This window comes from Kockovaella imperatae (assembly GCF_002102565.1).
Source record: "Kockovaella imperatae strain NRRL Y-17943 chromosome Unknown BD324scaffold_5, whole genome shotgun sequence".
NCBI classification, from domain to species: Eukaryota; Fungi; Basidiomycota; class Tremellomycetes; order Tremellales; family Cuniculitremaceae; genus Kockovaella; species Kockovaella imperatae.
The window spans coordinates 1,112,970-1,125,882 of NW_019028945.1; the positions used below are offsets into that span (position 1 = coordinate 1,112,970).

A 12,913-nucleotide genomic window follows, 5' to 3' on the forward strand; every position below is an offset into this window, starting at 1 on the left:
AACATGAGGCTTTTCGATATCCGATGGGCCTCAATCGTGAACATGAAATGAAACATGAAAGCATGGCAAAGTGATGCTGATGACATCACATTTTGAAGAGGAAACCGAGCTGTCAATCTCGTCAGCCCAAAGTTTGACAAGTCAGGCGATAAACTTACATCCTCTACTGTGAGTTTACCCAATGCAGCATCGGGATCTCTGGACAGAGCAGCTTCGGTCATGGCCAGCTTTTTGCTCTGCAGCTGGACAATCTGATCTTCGATCGAATCCTGGACAACCAATTTGACAACCTTGACGGGTCGATGTTGGCCAAGTCGATGTATTCGGTCCATGGCTTGATACTCGACAGATGGGTTCCACCATGAGTCCATCATGAAGACCATGGATGCCTCGGTCAAGTTGAGCGCCACACCTCCAGCTTTGAGCGAGATCAGAAAGACGGAAACGTTGGTGTTTTTCACTGTCAATTTGATGAGCTGAGGCCGAGCATGAGGGCAATAGAAAAGCTCACTGAAGTGTTGAATCGTAGCATCTCGTTGTTGAGGCGTCATACCGCCCTCCAGCCGACAAATCTGTCCGACATCGTCAGCTTTGAGGGAAATGTCGCCTCGAAAGAAAGCTCACGGTGAATCCAGCGCGCTGTAATCGGAAAGCGCATAGATCAAGGAAAGATACGAATTGCGAGCTAAAGACTGGATAAGCCTCGTCGAGGAAATGATGTAGCAGACTCACAAGACGAGTGATTTGATGGTTGAATCTTGTTCTCGCAGCTTTTGCAGTTCTTCCACAAGCGCTTCAAGTTTGGTCGACGATCGCCAATTCTGGTGGGAGGATCATTAGATACGACCACATTGGATAGTCCCTGATAGTCCCTGTATCGCTCACATCGAGATTCAGCCTCGACAAAATACCCTGTCTAGCTTTGGCGCCTTGACCTTCCGTCAGATCAATGGCTTCCGCTTCGAGGTCGATGGAGATCTCGATGTGGCAGACTGGGCATTCAGGCTGGAGAGAGCCTCGTCAGCAGCAAATACAAAGATCGACCTGGACGCACCTTGTGACCACGCAACTGTTGCACCTCGAGGTATTGCTTGATACACTCTCGGTCAAACACATGCTTGCACGCAGAAACAATGGCGTCTTCCGCTTGATCACTGCAGATTCTGCAAACGACTCCCTCGGAAACATCCTGGGCAAGTTTGCTCGTCTTGCTCTTTAGGACCAAGTCAGGGTGACACGCCATTTGTCGCACTGTATGGATGGTCAGTACCGGATTGGTCCGCCGCCTCCCGCAACTCACTCCGTGTTATCAAGGAGAAGATGTTTGAATAATCTAGTCCGAGTGAGCGTGAATGGTTGAAAAAGGAGGAGTCTAGCTTACTGTTCAAAACCGTACCCTGATCCACGTACGTAGCGAATTGCCTCTTCGCTCCAGTGAACAGAGACATGTACAGCTCTCTCTCCTCCGGGGAGAAATAATCGCGCCGAACGACTATCGTCCTCGGTGGAAGCCCAAGATCATCCGCTCTTTCCAGTTTGGTTCGGCTAGTCAAGGGTGAGCTCCGTTGAATGCCGGGAGGATAGATTGAACTCACCGAAGCATCATTCGATCAAGCAAAATTTTGAGCTTCTTGAACGCTTCGTGACCCGGATTACCAGGTTCGATACCGTATCGAGCAATTGGCGTGAGAATTTCGGTGTTCTGTCAAACTTCAGCATTGGACTTATGGGATAGGGGATCAACCACCCACCCAGAAGCAGACGTGTTCCATTGGCTTGTGACCACACTCGTCGCAGTGTCGCTTGTCTTTGAACTGCCAATGAAGGGATTTGCAATCACACTTCTTGCAGAAATAATGACTGTTCAATGGATGAGTATGCCGAGACCACACGTCGTTTTGGCACTGACCTGAATGGGTCTGCGCCCAAGAAGCGGACTAGCGAGTACAGTTCACCAACTCGGTTCTGCAGCGGTGTTCCAGAGAGGCACCATCTATATTTGGCATCGAGAGCAAAAGCAGCTTTAGCAGCGTTTGTAGACCGTTCCTTGATATTATGCGCTTCGTCCAGAATAACTCTGCGCGGAATGAGAGGGCGAACAGGAGCATGGCAGAGTATGCTCACCTATGCCACTGAAATGTGTGGAGAGGTGACTTCTCCTTGATCATCAAATTGCCACGTTTGAAGCCTCTTTGCTGTCTCCTGAAAGAAGCTTCGAGCGTCCCGTACGAAGAAAGGACCTGTATCAGAATGGTCAGCTGACTTTTGCGCTCAGCGGACCGATGTCATCTCACAACGTCGTATTTCTTCAGCTCCGCAGCCTTCATCCTGCCCTGACCGTGCCAGACACAGACAGTAAAGTTATCGGTATTGTCCTCGATCTCGTGCTTCCACTGCATCAAAGCTACGACTGGCGCCACGACCAGACTGGGCTTCTGACGAGGTTCAGAAAGCAACAACGCAATCGTCTGAATGCTGCGACTCGATCAGCTGATGTATGCCATTTTCAGATGCCCACGTCTTGCCCATTCCCATCTCATCGGCGAGCATTCCACCTGCCCAGGGACCTTTCTCTTGCTCTTTCATCCAGTACAGGGATTCCTTTTGGAACGGCAAAAGTTTGATTTTGAGAGAGGGATGTGCCTCCATAGTGACAGGTTTGATCGGGACTACGGTCTCTTGCAAGTCGCCCCAGACATTGACAAGTTCCTCGTGATGCTGTTGGATCGATGAGCCTAACCGCCCCAACGCTCCGGGTGGACTCACATGAGACAGCCGGATAAAGTTCTTCTCCCCATTGGTCAACTTTCGTCCCAGTTTCTTCTTAAGCGCAGCCTCCGCTTTGCGAATCGGTTTCATGATTTCCTCGTGCTTTTTTCGTTCCACTCTCCTCTTTTCTTTGGCTGCCAGGACTTCGCGCACCCATCGGGGTGCCACCTTGGGGTCCTCCTCTGAATTGACAGACAGCGGGGTAGAAGCAGCGTCTTCGACAGACTCGCCGTCTCCAAGGCGCTTCCCTTTACCCCATGATTTTCGGGCGGTCTTAGACTTGGCCTTGGTTCTGCGCTGCTTGCTCAGCGGCTCGCCAAGTGAGCTCGCATTGGAGCTCGACATTGAGTCCGAAGCCGAGTCCGAATCCGATAAATCGGACAGCTCAGACTCCGCCCCTTCAGAAAGCTCAAACTCCGATTCGGCATCACTTGCGGGGGTGTCGTCGCGTGTGGAGAGTTCAAGCCCAGAACCAGAGCCGGCGTCGTCATTTGCTTTCGCTCGGCCTACACAAAGATTCTGGTGAGATCGTATCCTGGAAGCAACGGCTCTCACTCACTCTCAGCAGCTTTGGCAGCCGCACGTCTTAGCGCAGGACCATTGAGCGCTGGACCACGAGTCGCCTTGGCTGTTCCACGAGGCGCGGCTTTCGAGCTGGATTCAGCTTTGCCGCTGGACTTTGAGGCTTTCAAGGCTCGTTTGAGCTGAGCCGTTTCCTCTTCGCTGTCCATGGCAAAGTCATCTCCGACTTGCTCTCCCTCTGCTTCGCTCTCGGTGTCCGAGAAAGATTCTGGTCCCTTCTTGATAGCTGCTTTGCCCTTACCCCGAGCTGAAGCACGTCGTTTCGGGGGTACATCAAGGGCAAGTGACGCAGCGCTAGCTTTCTGCACTCTGGAGAACTTGCCAATGTTGAATGGTTGATGGGCGGGTCGTGGACCGTTTGTGGTAGAGGCTGAGGAGGATGCGACCTCATCCCTGATGGAGAAGAGGTCTGGCTGGAGTGAAGGCTTAGCGTCGTCAGACGGATTGGCAGCAGACTGAACAAGGCTGGATCAGCGTTGATTGAGCGTCATTCAGGACTCACGAGACTGTCGATCGGATCGCTGTGCGGGTCGGATGCTCTCGAGCGACTGGCACGTGTGGTGGAAGTGAGGGTGAGGTTGTCTGCGCTAGTGGTCTTCTCCACTCCGAGTCGTGAACGCTTGTTGGATGATGGTATTTGAACAGAGTCGAGCTTGTATCGAATGCGAGTGGAAGTGCGTGAGGATGGGGTGGGAGATGTCTCGGCTGAAGTCTGGGCAGGGGTGGAAGGGGCTGGGAGATGGCGACTAGGTCAGAAGCCACGTTTGCTGTGGAAGAATGATAGCTCACCACTCGTCGGAGATACCTCGACTTCCAATTCCTGAACTTCAACTTTTACAGACTTCATTTCCTGCTCATCTCCTACGCTGATGGGAGTGACGAGACCAGTGTTCTTGACCTTTCGACTACGCGTCGTGATCTTGACTCTTGACGATGTTTCTGTGCCTGGTGTGGATGCTCCAGACTCTGACTTGATCGACGCAGCTGGAGTCATTATTGGTGGGGCCGATGGACGCGGTCGGCGCGGAGGCATGGTGGAGGCAGGTGGTTCGGTCGTGAGTTTGCAGAGATCGGGGTGGATCGACAGGGAGCCACTGGGGGCAATTGAGAGGTACTATACTATACTATCTATCGACCGGTCTATGTGCCTCTATATCATCCTCGCCATGCAGCGCTGCTGTCTTTTGAGAATTGTTGCGAATGAAAGATGAATGATCAGCAGCAACCTCTCTCTCCCGAAAAAATCCTTTTGAACTCCATGTTCCAAGGGAGTCCAGTCAACCGCCACCTGCCAAAAGATTACGGCATCACCCCATACCGGGGAATGGAGGGTGGTGGCAATTGCGCCTATCTTTATAAAGTCACGTGTGTGAGAAATAGGCGCAGAATGACTTGACGCATACCGGGTGGTTTGTGACACTGTCCATTCTTCAATCCATCGACACGCTCACACAAAAGTATCACAGCATGGGGCGGCATCGTGGTCGTGGTCGGCTGCTAGCTCTGGCTATAGCGTTCATACCACTATCAACAGCATTCTATCTTCCAGGGACAGCGCCGAGAGATTATCGTTATGGAGACTCTATCGAAGTCTACGTCAATTCACTGACACCCATGCTCAACTCAAAGTTGAGATCACTCATCTCCTACGACTACTATGACCAAGTCTTTCACTTCTGTCAACCGGATGGAGGACCAGTCAAGCAACCTGAATCTCTCGGATCCATTCTCTTTGGCGATAGGATCCTCTCATCACCGTACCAGGTCGACATGATGTATAATACCTCGTGTAATACATTATGTCGTTCACATGTGCCCAAGGACGATGCGAAATTCATCAATGATAGGATCAAGGAAGATTACGGAGTCAACTTCATCATCGATGGTTTACCGTCCAGCGAGATGCGACAGGATGTCAAGACGGGAGAAATCTTCTTGGATGCACAAGGCTTCAACCTCGGCAAAGCCGACCCTCAGACGCAACAAGTCGCTCTCAATAACCACTATGACATTTGGATCCAGTACCATGTCAAAGACAACGCCCAGTATCGGGTCGTTGGAGTCATGGTATATCCTTCTTCTAGGGATTCATCACCTGTAGATGGCTCATCAGCAGCCAATTGCAAAACAGATCGACCTCTCTTCCTCTCTGAAACCAACGATAATGACATCTACTACACCTACTCTGTCAACTTTATCCCATCCGACATACCTTGGGGTCTTCGATGGGACGCTTACCTTCACGTCTTCGACCCAAAAATCCACTGGTTCTCCCTCATCAACTCGCTCATCATCGCCTCCTTCCTTGTATTCATGGTCGCCATGGTCCTGTACAGAACAATAACAAAGGACATCTCAAGATACAACGCCATTGATCTCTCTGAAGACGTGCAGGAGGACTATGGCTGGAAACTGGTTCATGGAGAGGTCTTCCGAGTCCCAGATAGACCCATGGTACTGTCCGTTTTCGTCGGCAACGGTATCCACCTCCTTATTATGGCGGGAGTGACACTCATCTTTGCCCTATTCGGATTCTTGTCACCATCCAACCGAGGATCTCTAGCTACCGTCCTCTTGATCTGCTGGACCTTTTTCGGATGCGTATCAGGATACGTCTCAGCGAGGACGTATTCAACACTCGGCGGAGAACAGTGGAAGCCGAATCTGGTACTCACAGCTATTCTCGTTCCCACAGTCGTTTTCGCCACCATCGGTCTCCTCAATCTCTTCCTCATCGGTTCATCCGCATCAGGTGCTGTGCCGTTTGGAACTATTCTCGCCATTCTCCTCCTCTGGTTCGTTATCTCCATCCCTCTTTCCGTCGCAGGCTACTTTTACGGTCTAAAGCACGGTCCCTTCCCTCATCCAGTCCGAGTCAACCCAATCCCGCGTCAGATCCCCCCCAAGCCATGGTACCTCAACACGCTCCAAGCCGCCATACTAGGCGGAATTCTTCCCTTTGGAGCGGCTTTCGTCGAGCTATACTTTGTCCTCTCCAGCTTGTTTGGCAATCGAGCTTACTACGCGTTTGGCTTCCTCTTCCTCACGTTTGTGGTCTTGGTTTTGACCACCGCCACGGTAACTGTCCTATTCACATACTTTATTCTGTGTGCGGAAGAATACAGATGGCACTGGCGAGCTTTCATGATTGGTGGAGGTCAGGCATTCTGGCTCTTCGCGTATGGGTTGTGGTATTGGGCCAGTAGATTGAGCTTTGACAACTTTACAAGTGTCGTCTTATACTTTGGATACTTGTGAGTGTGGTTCCTTCCCATTCGGTTCCCTCCAGCTGACGGCAACTCATTCTCAGATTCATCGTCGCTCTGCTCGACTTCCTGCTCGGTGGCGCTATAGGATACATTTCAGCATACTTTGCCATCCGCAGACTGTATACGTCGATCAGGGTCGATTAAAGAAATGCAAGGGGTTAGCGAAGGAAAGGATGTTGCACGCGAGATGACTGCCAACGAGAGATAGATACCGTTTTCACATTACCCTGCATACATAACACTCTATACGTGTGTCCTTGTGACTGCGGCACATCAAAATCGATCACAGGTGCAGTTCAAGGGCGCTTACCAAATGGTCTATTGCTTGGTGGTATCTGGGTTCTCCTCTCTCCACAATTTGGCCAACCGAGGGATATCATCGTTTCCAAGGATGGTGACCTTCTCACTCGGTGGATGAGCAGCTACATGAGCTATGCATTGACCAATGCTGAAAGACCAAGAGACGTCTCAGCCCCCCGCACGCACACACACACACACTCAATATTCCCGGAGCCAGCACGATCATAACTCACTCTGTGGCTTCGGCAGAAAGTTTACCCATAGGTAAACCGATAGATCCTAGACCTCTGAACAATAGCTGAGTAGTGCGTTCCGCCAAACGAGAGTCTTGCCTGTGTCACAGTATCAGGAGTGTGCATGATGGAACCTTCTCGGGAACCGAGGAAAAGACTCACCTCGAACCCATCAACAGACCGGGCCTCAAAATGACACATGATTTAAAGTCCATCTCCTTGACCAGGTTCTCCAAAGTCCCTTTCATACGTCCATAAGGAAAGTACGAGTCGGCAGAAGTTCCAGCAGACGAGACCAGGATCAACTGAGTGTGTCACACCACAACGATCAGCAGCTTCGTTCCACCACAAGCTGGCGGACATTCCGGGTTTGCCAAAAAACGTACCGTATCACACCCGTCAGCCTTGGCTCGTTTTGCCAAATCCCTATTGAGATGGACATCAATCTTCTCCTGTTCTTTCAAACTGCCAGCTTGAGCCCTCGTGGTCCCTAGACAGCTGACGTATACTCCCCCGCTAGTTCCTACGGGTGAGTTTGGAGCGTCAAACAGGTCCGAGACGATGGTATGGGTGAATGTTGTCTGTGTGCTCGAGGCAGTCTGAGAGGGTATGGCTTTACGGGCAATGGTCGTGATCGCAAATGGATGTGAAGATCGTAGCAGCGATTGAAGAGTCGCTGACCCTGTCAGACCTGTTGCTCCGATAAGCGTCACGGGAGTCGGGGTGGTCATTGTCGGTGGTCGTTGGAACCATGTACGATGGCGAAAAATCGACTATTGCCTCAATCTTTGGACAAATAACAATAATAATAATAACGTCATAACCCAACGATTATCAGAGAGCTCTAGTCACTCGCTCTGTCCAAGGGAGGACATCATGCATGAGATGGCATAACACTGCGAACTCATCGGTGCCCGTCCTATACAAGTGATCACGGAGACCTCTAGTCCTTCTTCTTCTCCTCGTCTTTCTTCGTGGCATACTTGAGCAACGCCTCTCGAGGCTAGCAAAAGGCATCAGCGTTACATTCCTCCTAGCGACAACACCACCACAACTCACATCCTCATTGAGATCAATACGATTACTATAGCTCGGGCGTCAGCCACGCCATAAAGGACTGAGAGTCGACTCACGGAAACAGGGCCTGAACCATCGTAGCCGTAGCGCTCTGTCCGACTCGTCCTCCTCTTCCTACACCAGTGATGGGTTCCGTGGGTTTCATCTTCTTGGCTCGTTTCTCTCTTTGATGCAGTGACTCGCCATACTTTTGATCTGCAAACACTGGCAACGCGTCTGGAGCGTAAATGACAGGTTTGAGATCTGCGACGGAGAACGAAAGGTCTCGAGGAGCCGTTCGAGGCATCTTGGCGAGTGGCAGTAGAGCTCCGTGGATCGATAATCTAGGCGAGTAGAGGACGTAGATCGCACCGGTGGACAACGTGGCGAGGATCTTTATAGATGAATCAGCAAACATACTCTGCTCGGACGTGGTGAGATTTAGCAGCCCACCTGGTTCATCCTCGAATGCCACAATATTCTGACCACAGTACCCTCTCCCACCGGTACTCTTCTCTCTTCTTGTAAATCCTCAGCATTGAGGAAGACGATCGCCCCCTTTTCTCCCTTGCTGGCGGGCGGGACTCCCGTCAAAATATATCTGCCGTCGGGCGAGTATATGAGGTTGGTCTCAGGGTATCTGTTGGCAAGGTTTGAAGCCACAGCCAACGGTTTACGAAGATTTCGAGGATCCCATACTGTCGGACGTCAGCACCAAGAGAGAAAAAATAGAGATAAGGAGCAAGCTTGACCCACATTTCACAGTATCATCTCCTCCTCTCGTTGCTAACCTCTGACCGTCCCGACTAAACACTATACCAGTCGTCTCTGTATTCTTGCCATGGGCATTCTCCCCAGACCGATCAGGGCGGGCAAAGTTCTTGGTGGTGTCCCAGACGTGTATAGATCCGTCAAGGCAAGCTGTGCCCACAATCAGCTCTGCGCACTCATGCCAGATCTCGAAAACTACTACGCACCTCCGGCGATGTACTTCCCATCCGAGCTCCAGGCACAGGCCGTGACTCGAGTCCTCGCTCCACGTTCTTTAGATTTGACGACGATGACTTGCTTCTGCTTCCATTTGTCCGTCACGTCCCATATCCTTGAAAGGCCTCAGACAGGTGCACCGCATCCCTGTACCACACCTACCTCAACGTCGAGTCATTTGAACATGTTAAGAATCTATTTTTGTCCGTTGGATGCCATGAGCCGCCGTTGATCTCAGCCGTATGCCCTCTGTACCCTTTGTCAGCTCTGCATGACGAGCCGATACCAGTGAATCACTTTGTATGATTCATGTCGCGCAAGTAGACATCTCCCTTGACGAACTCTATCCTTAAATTGAGTTAGTCCAGCAAAAGATATCCCTTGAGACTCACTCGTTCTCACCATTCTTGTCGAATACTTTCGGCTGAACAGTTCCTGATATGACAAGTATGTGCTGACCATCAGGTGAGAAATCGATATCATGGACCTATCAGACCCATTATCAGGGTCTCATTCGAGGCATCTCTCACTCTCCCCTCCCCCTCCCCTCACTCACATGATAGTTTCCATTGGCTTCAAAGGTCTTGAACGGTCTTAAGCGAGCGTCCATACCCCCAAAGTCCCACAACTTGGTATCGTAATCATGAGAGCCAGAAGCTATCCTAGCACCTGATGGGTCTACAGCGATGGCAGAGACCACCTGTACCGAGACATGAGCCGGAGATCAGTGTCATGTTGCATTTACCTTTTTATGGTCCTTCAGTACGATCTCATGTGAGATTGGTATTGGATCGCCCTCATCTCCATCATCATCCTCATCTTCATCTTCATCACTGTTTTCTTCTCCAACCTCCTCCTCAGGAGCTCCGTCGGCTTTCCTCTTCTCTCCATTGGTAGGCGGGAGAGGTCCAATGTCTTCCCCCTGTTCTTCTTGTTCTCCTTCTTCTCCTCCCTCCTCCTCAACTCCCGCGACGCTAGGCTGCACAGTAAGGTGTGCCTTAGGAACAGATGGTCCAGGTTCAGGTGAAGAATCCTCCTCAACCTTGACCACCGGCGTAGCAGGAGAAGGAGCCACAGGTGCACTCTAACCGGTCATTGTCAACTTTGCTTCTCTTCTCTTTTTACCAACTGCTCACATCTCTCTTCGTCTTCTCTACTTTGGACTGAAGATTGACTGGACCTGTCTTGGATTTCTTGCCAAAGCTCATAGGGAGACCGTAGCTGTCCATTGTCACGGTTTGCACTTAAGTCGTGGCCAGGAGATGATTCGAGTCAGAAGAGAGCCAAATGATGATGATGCAGCCAAAACACACAAGCATTCGTTCGAAGCATGCATCCGATCAGTATTTTTGTGTTTTCGTCCAACCGAGTGGCATAGTGGCGTTGAATACGTTAACACACCGTGTCCGGCTCCAGCCAGTGAAACGACGTTCCTACAGATGCTTCAGACTTCGCATACATGCAAGGATGCTGATGCTGACAATGCAAAAGAGGGCTACAATTTATCAATCTGACAATAAAATCACACAAACTTTTCCAAGACAGGTTACTATGCAGCTAATCGATACAGGTTTGTCTTCGTCAGGGGTCATCCAAATCGTGAAAATCGTCAATCAAATGACTGTGAACATGGGCGGGTCAGCTACCTGCGACCTGCTGAATCCAGGCATGTACACTTACAGCTCTCGGCTTTGCGACGTCTCCTTTGTTTCTGACCCATAAGCAATTCACCATTGGCCGAATCTTGGGGCTTGGCTGGCTTTCGCTTGGTCGATCTCGCCGTCCTCGAGACGGTGTTGGGCTTCTTCGCGACCAGCGCGGTTGGTGCCTTGACCACGTCGTCCTTCTTCTTCTCGGCAGGAGCAGGAGTAGCCTTGATGACCTTCTCAAGGACTGGCAAGGGGTCGAGTTCCTCAATATCAACCTCGGCAATTCGCTTCTTTTTGCCATTGCCTCCAGAGGTGGTTGGCATCTCTTCGGGAACTGAAGAGAGGTCGACATCTGACCTGATCAAAGGTCGACACTTCAATCTAGTAGAACCTGATGGAGGATTGCCGTATTTCTTTCCTCCTAATGGTGTCAACTCCAGATCAGGAGGAGCGATATGAGTGGGAGTCTCCTTTTTTCGGGGTGAAGGTGATCCAGCCACGGGTTTGTCGTCCGTATCCTTACTGAAGGGGACCATGGCAGAAAGTAGCATCTCCAATCTGGCGATGGGTCCTGAGCCTGACAGATCGGGCTCAGGTACCTTGACATTGCAATCTGTCTGAGCTTTCTTCTCAGCGACACCCGTTCCGCTTTGAGTTCCCTCTACAGGCGGATCCGTGAGGAAGAGATTGAACTGAATTGCTTCCTTCTCCGGCTTGATACCATTCGTCCTCATCTTCTTTCCTTTTCGTCCGAAGAACGATCCATCTGGCCGATCCGAGCCATCGACAGACCTGGACTTCGGTTTGGAAGTATTCACTCTGTCGAAGAAGGACACTGAAGGCGGATCCTCGACGTAGGGAGTGATCTCAGAGACCTCAGATACGGTCGGAGGGGTGAAGGAAGCTGTTGGATCACCTTTCAAATCGGGTCTGCCAATACGATTAAAGAAAGACGATGGGATAGACCTGATCTTTCGAGGTGCAGTGTTGAGGGTTTGGGTGGGCGCAGGGTCGGCTCGAGCCTGAGGCTCAAATTCAGAATCGCTGACCCTGCGCTTCAATGAGACGTAAGGTGGTGGAGATGGGTCGACGGCCGGGACGACAGGGGACCAAGGCGGAGGGATAGGTTCGAGGATCTCTGTCGAGGCGACTTCGTCGGGCTGTGAAGGTTGTGCCATCGATTCGGCTCGATGCGCTTTGTCGAACAAGTCGCAGAAATTCAAATTTGCGTGGGACGCCGGGGGCGAAAGTGTTACCTGGGCATCGTTCGACGCCAATAGCTCAGTATACGCCGCTGGTGGGCTTGACGGTGACCATTCCGGGGAGTCGGGGGCTTTTAGCTCCGCGGATACAACTGGTGCAGCGTACGGGTTGAGGGTCTCGACGGGCAACAATGTGGCGGTGGCGGATGCGACGGGTGGGCTCGAGGGAGACCATTCGGGAGTACCGGGGGCTTGTGGCTCCGCTGCCACGGGAGCTCCATAAGGATTGATGACCTCGTTCAAAGTCCCTGGTGTGGCAAGAGCAACAGCAGCCGGTGCGGATGCAGGTGTGATCGATTCGACGGGATCGTAAGGCAGAGTCAAGGGCCATTCAGTGGACGAGACTGATGCGACCGGCTCAACGGATTCAGCAGGGTAAGTCGCATCTACTTGAGAGACACCAAAGGAGCCTTGTCGCCTGGGTGAGTGGTTTGTCCGTTCTTGGGACGCAGGTAGAGGATAGAAGTGGTCGACTTGTTCCTGTTGAGGGACAAAAGAACGACATTGGTCTCCAGACGAGCGTTCATGTTGGACCGCTCGATCAGGAAGATGGGGCTGGATGAAGGCGGGAGGAGTCGTGGTCACGTACGGCTCAGTGTGTTGAAAGGCTGACTCATAGAACTCTGCTGCACGGCTGGGATGACGGTAGTAATCATTTATGGGAGTGTATATGCTCTTTGAGGAACCTTGGTATGGGTTGACGATCCGGATGGGCTCATAGGTTGAGTATGGCTCCCTTTGCGCCTCAATACCAGGGTGTCCAAAGGCTGGAGGAATCGTATTTCTAGGCGGGTCGTCCATAGGCT

General features: G+C 51.4%; 5 protein-coding genes across 5 annotated transcripts; 1 reads left to right on the forward strand and 4 right to left on the reverse strand.

Annotated features, from left to right (window-relative positions):
• Positions 1 to 85: 85 nt before the first annotated feature.
• Positions 86 to 3,114, reverse strand: BD324DRAFT_578894 (SNF2 family N-terminal domain-domain-containing protein; the record flags this gene model as incomplete). Its single annotated transcript, XM_022013346.1, has 16 exons — positions 86 to 109; positions 159 to 460; positions 512 to 572; positions 625 to 685; positions 733 to 821; positions 886 to 1,005; positions 1,055 to 1,251; positions 1,301 to 1,333; positions 1,382 to 1,545; positions 1,596 to 1,702; positions 1,752 to 1,860; positions 1,910 to 2,077; positions 2,125 to 2,240; positions 2,295 to 2,475; positions 2,519 to 2,718; positions 2,767 to 3,114. 16 exons carry the CDS (start codon positions 3,112 to 3,114, stop codon positions 86 to 88), a joined length of 2,280 nt encoding a protein of 759 aa, XP_021871985.1.
• A 103-nt stretch (positions 3,115 to 3,217) lies between these two features.
• Positions 3,218 to 4,612, reverse strand: BD324DRAFT_413408 (hypothetical protein). Its single transcript, XM_022012718.1, has 3 exons — positions 4,141 to 4,612; positions 3,854 to 4,083; positions 3,218 to 3,806 (listed from the first exon to the last, which is right to left on the reverse strand). The coding sequence occupies exons 1-3, from the start codon at positions 4,382 to 4,384 to the stop codon at positions 3,321 to 3,323; spliced, it is 960 nt and encodes a 319-aa protein (XP_021871986.1). The 5' UTR covers positions 4,385 to 4,612; the 3' UTR covers positions 3,218 to 3,320.
• Positions 4,613 to 4,818: 206 nt separating this feature from the next.
• Positions 4,819 to 6,764, forward strand: BD324DRAFT_650538 (hypothetical protein; the record flags this gene model as incomplete). The annotated part of the gene is made up of 2 exons (XM_022018164.1): positions 4,819 to 6,605; positions 6,662 to 6,764. The coding sequence occupies 2 exons, from the start codon at positions 4,819 to 4,821 to the stop codon at positions 6,762 to 6,764; spliced, it is 1,890 nt and encodes a 629-aa protein (XP_021871987.1).
• A 77-nt stretch (positions 6,765 to 6,841) lies between these two features.
• On the reverse strand, positions 6,842 to 8,235 carry BD324DRAFT_624111 (hypothetical protein). Its single transcript, XM_022015662.1, has 5 exons — positions 7,540 to 8,235; positions 7,316 to 7,458; positions 7,154 to 7,252; positions 6,931 to 7,068; positions 6,842 to 6,883 (listed from the first exon to the last, which is right to left on the reverse strand). Exons 1-4 carry the CDS (start codon positions 7,882 to 7,884, stop codon positions 6,939 to 6,941), a joined length of 717 nt encoding a protein of 238 aa, XP_021871988.1. The 5' UTR covers positions 7,885 to 8,235; the 3' UTR covers positions 6,842 to 6,883; positions 6,931 to 6,938.
• BD324DRAFT_413455 (WD40-repeat-containing domain protein) lies at positions 7,968 to 10,518 on the reverse strand. Its single transcript, XM_022012719.1, has 12 exons — positions 10,333 to 10,518; positions 9,942 to 10,280; positions 9,753 to 9,896; positions 9,589 to 9,683; positions 9,494 to 9,544; positions 9,359 to 9,445; positions 9,187 to 9,311; positions 8,966 to 9,130; positions 8,663 to 8,907; positions 8,287 to 8,603; positions 8,213 to 8,237; positions 7,968 to 8,156 (listed from the first exon to the last, which is right to left on the reverse strand). Exons 1-12 carry the CDS (start codon positions 10,423 to 10,425, stop codon positions 8,097 to 8,099), a joined length of 1,746 nt encoding a protein of 581 aa, XP_021871989.1. The 5' UTR covers positions 10,426 to 10,518; the 3' UTR covers positions 7,968 to 8,096.
• Between the last annotated feature and the right edge of the window lie 2,395 nt (positions 10,519 to 12,913).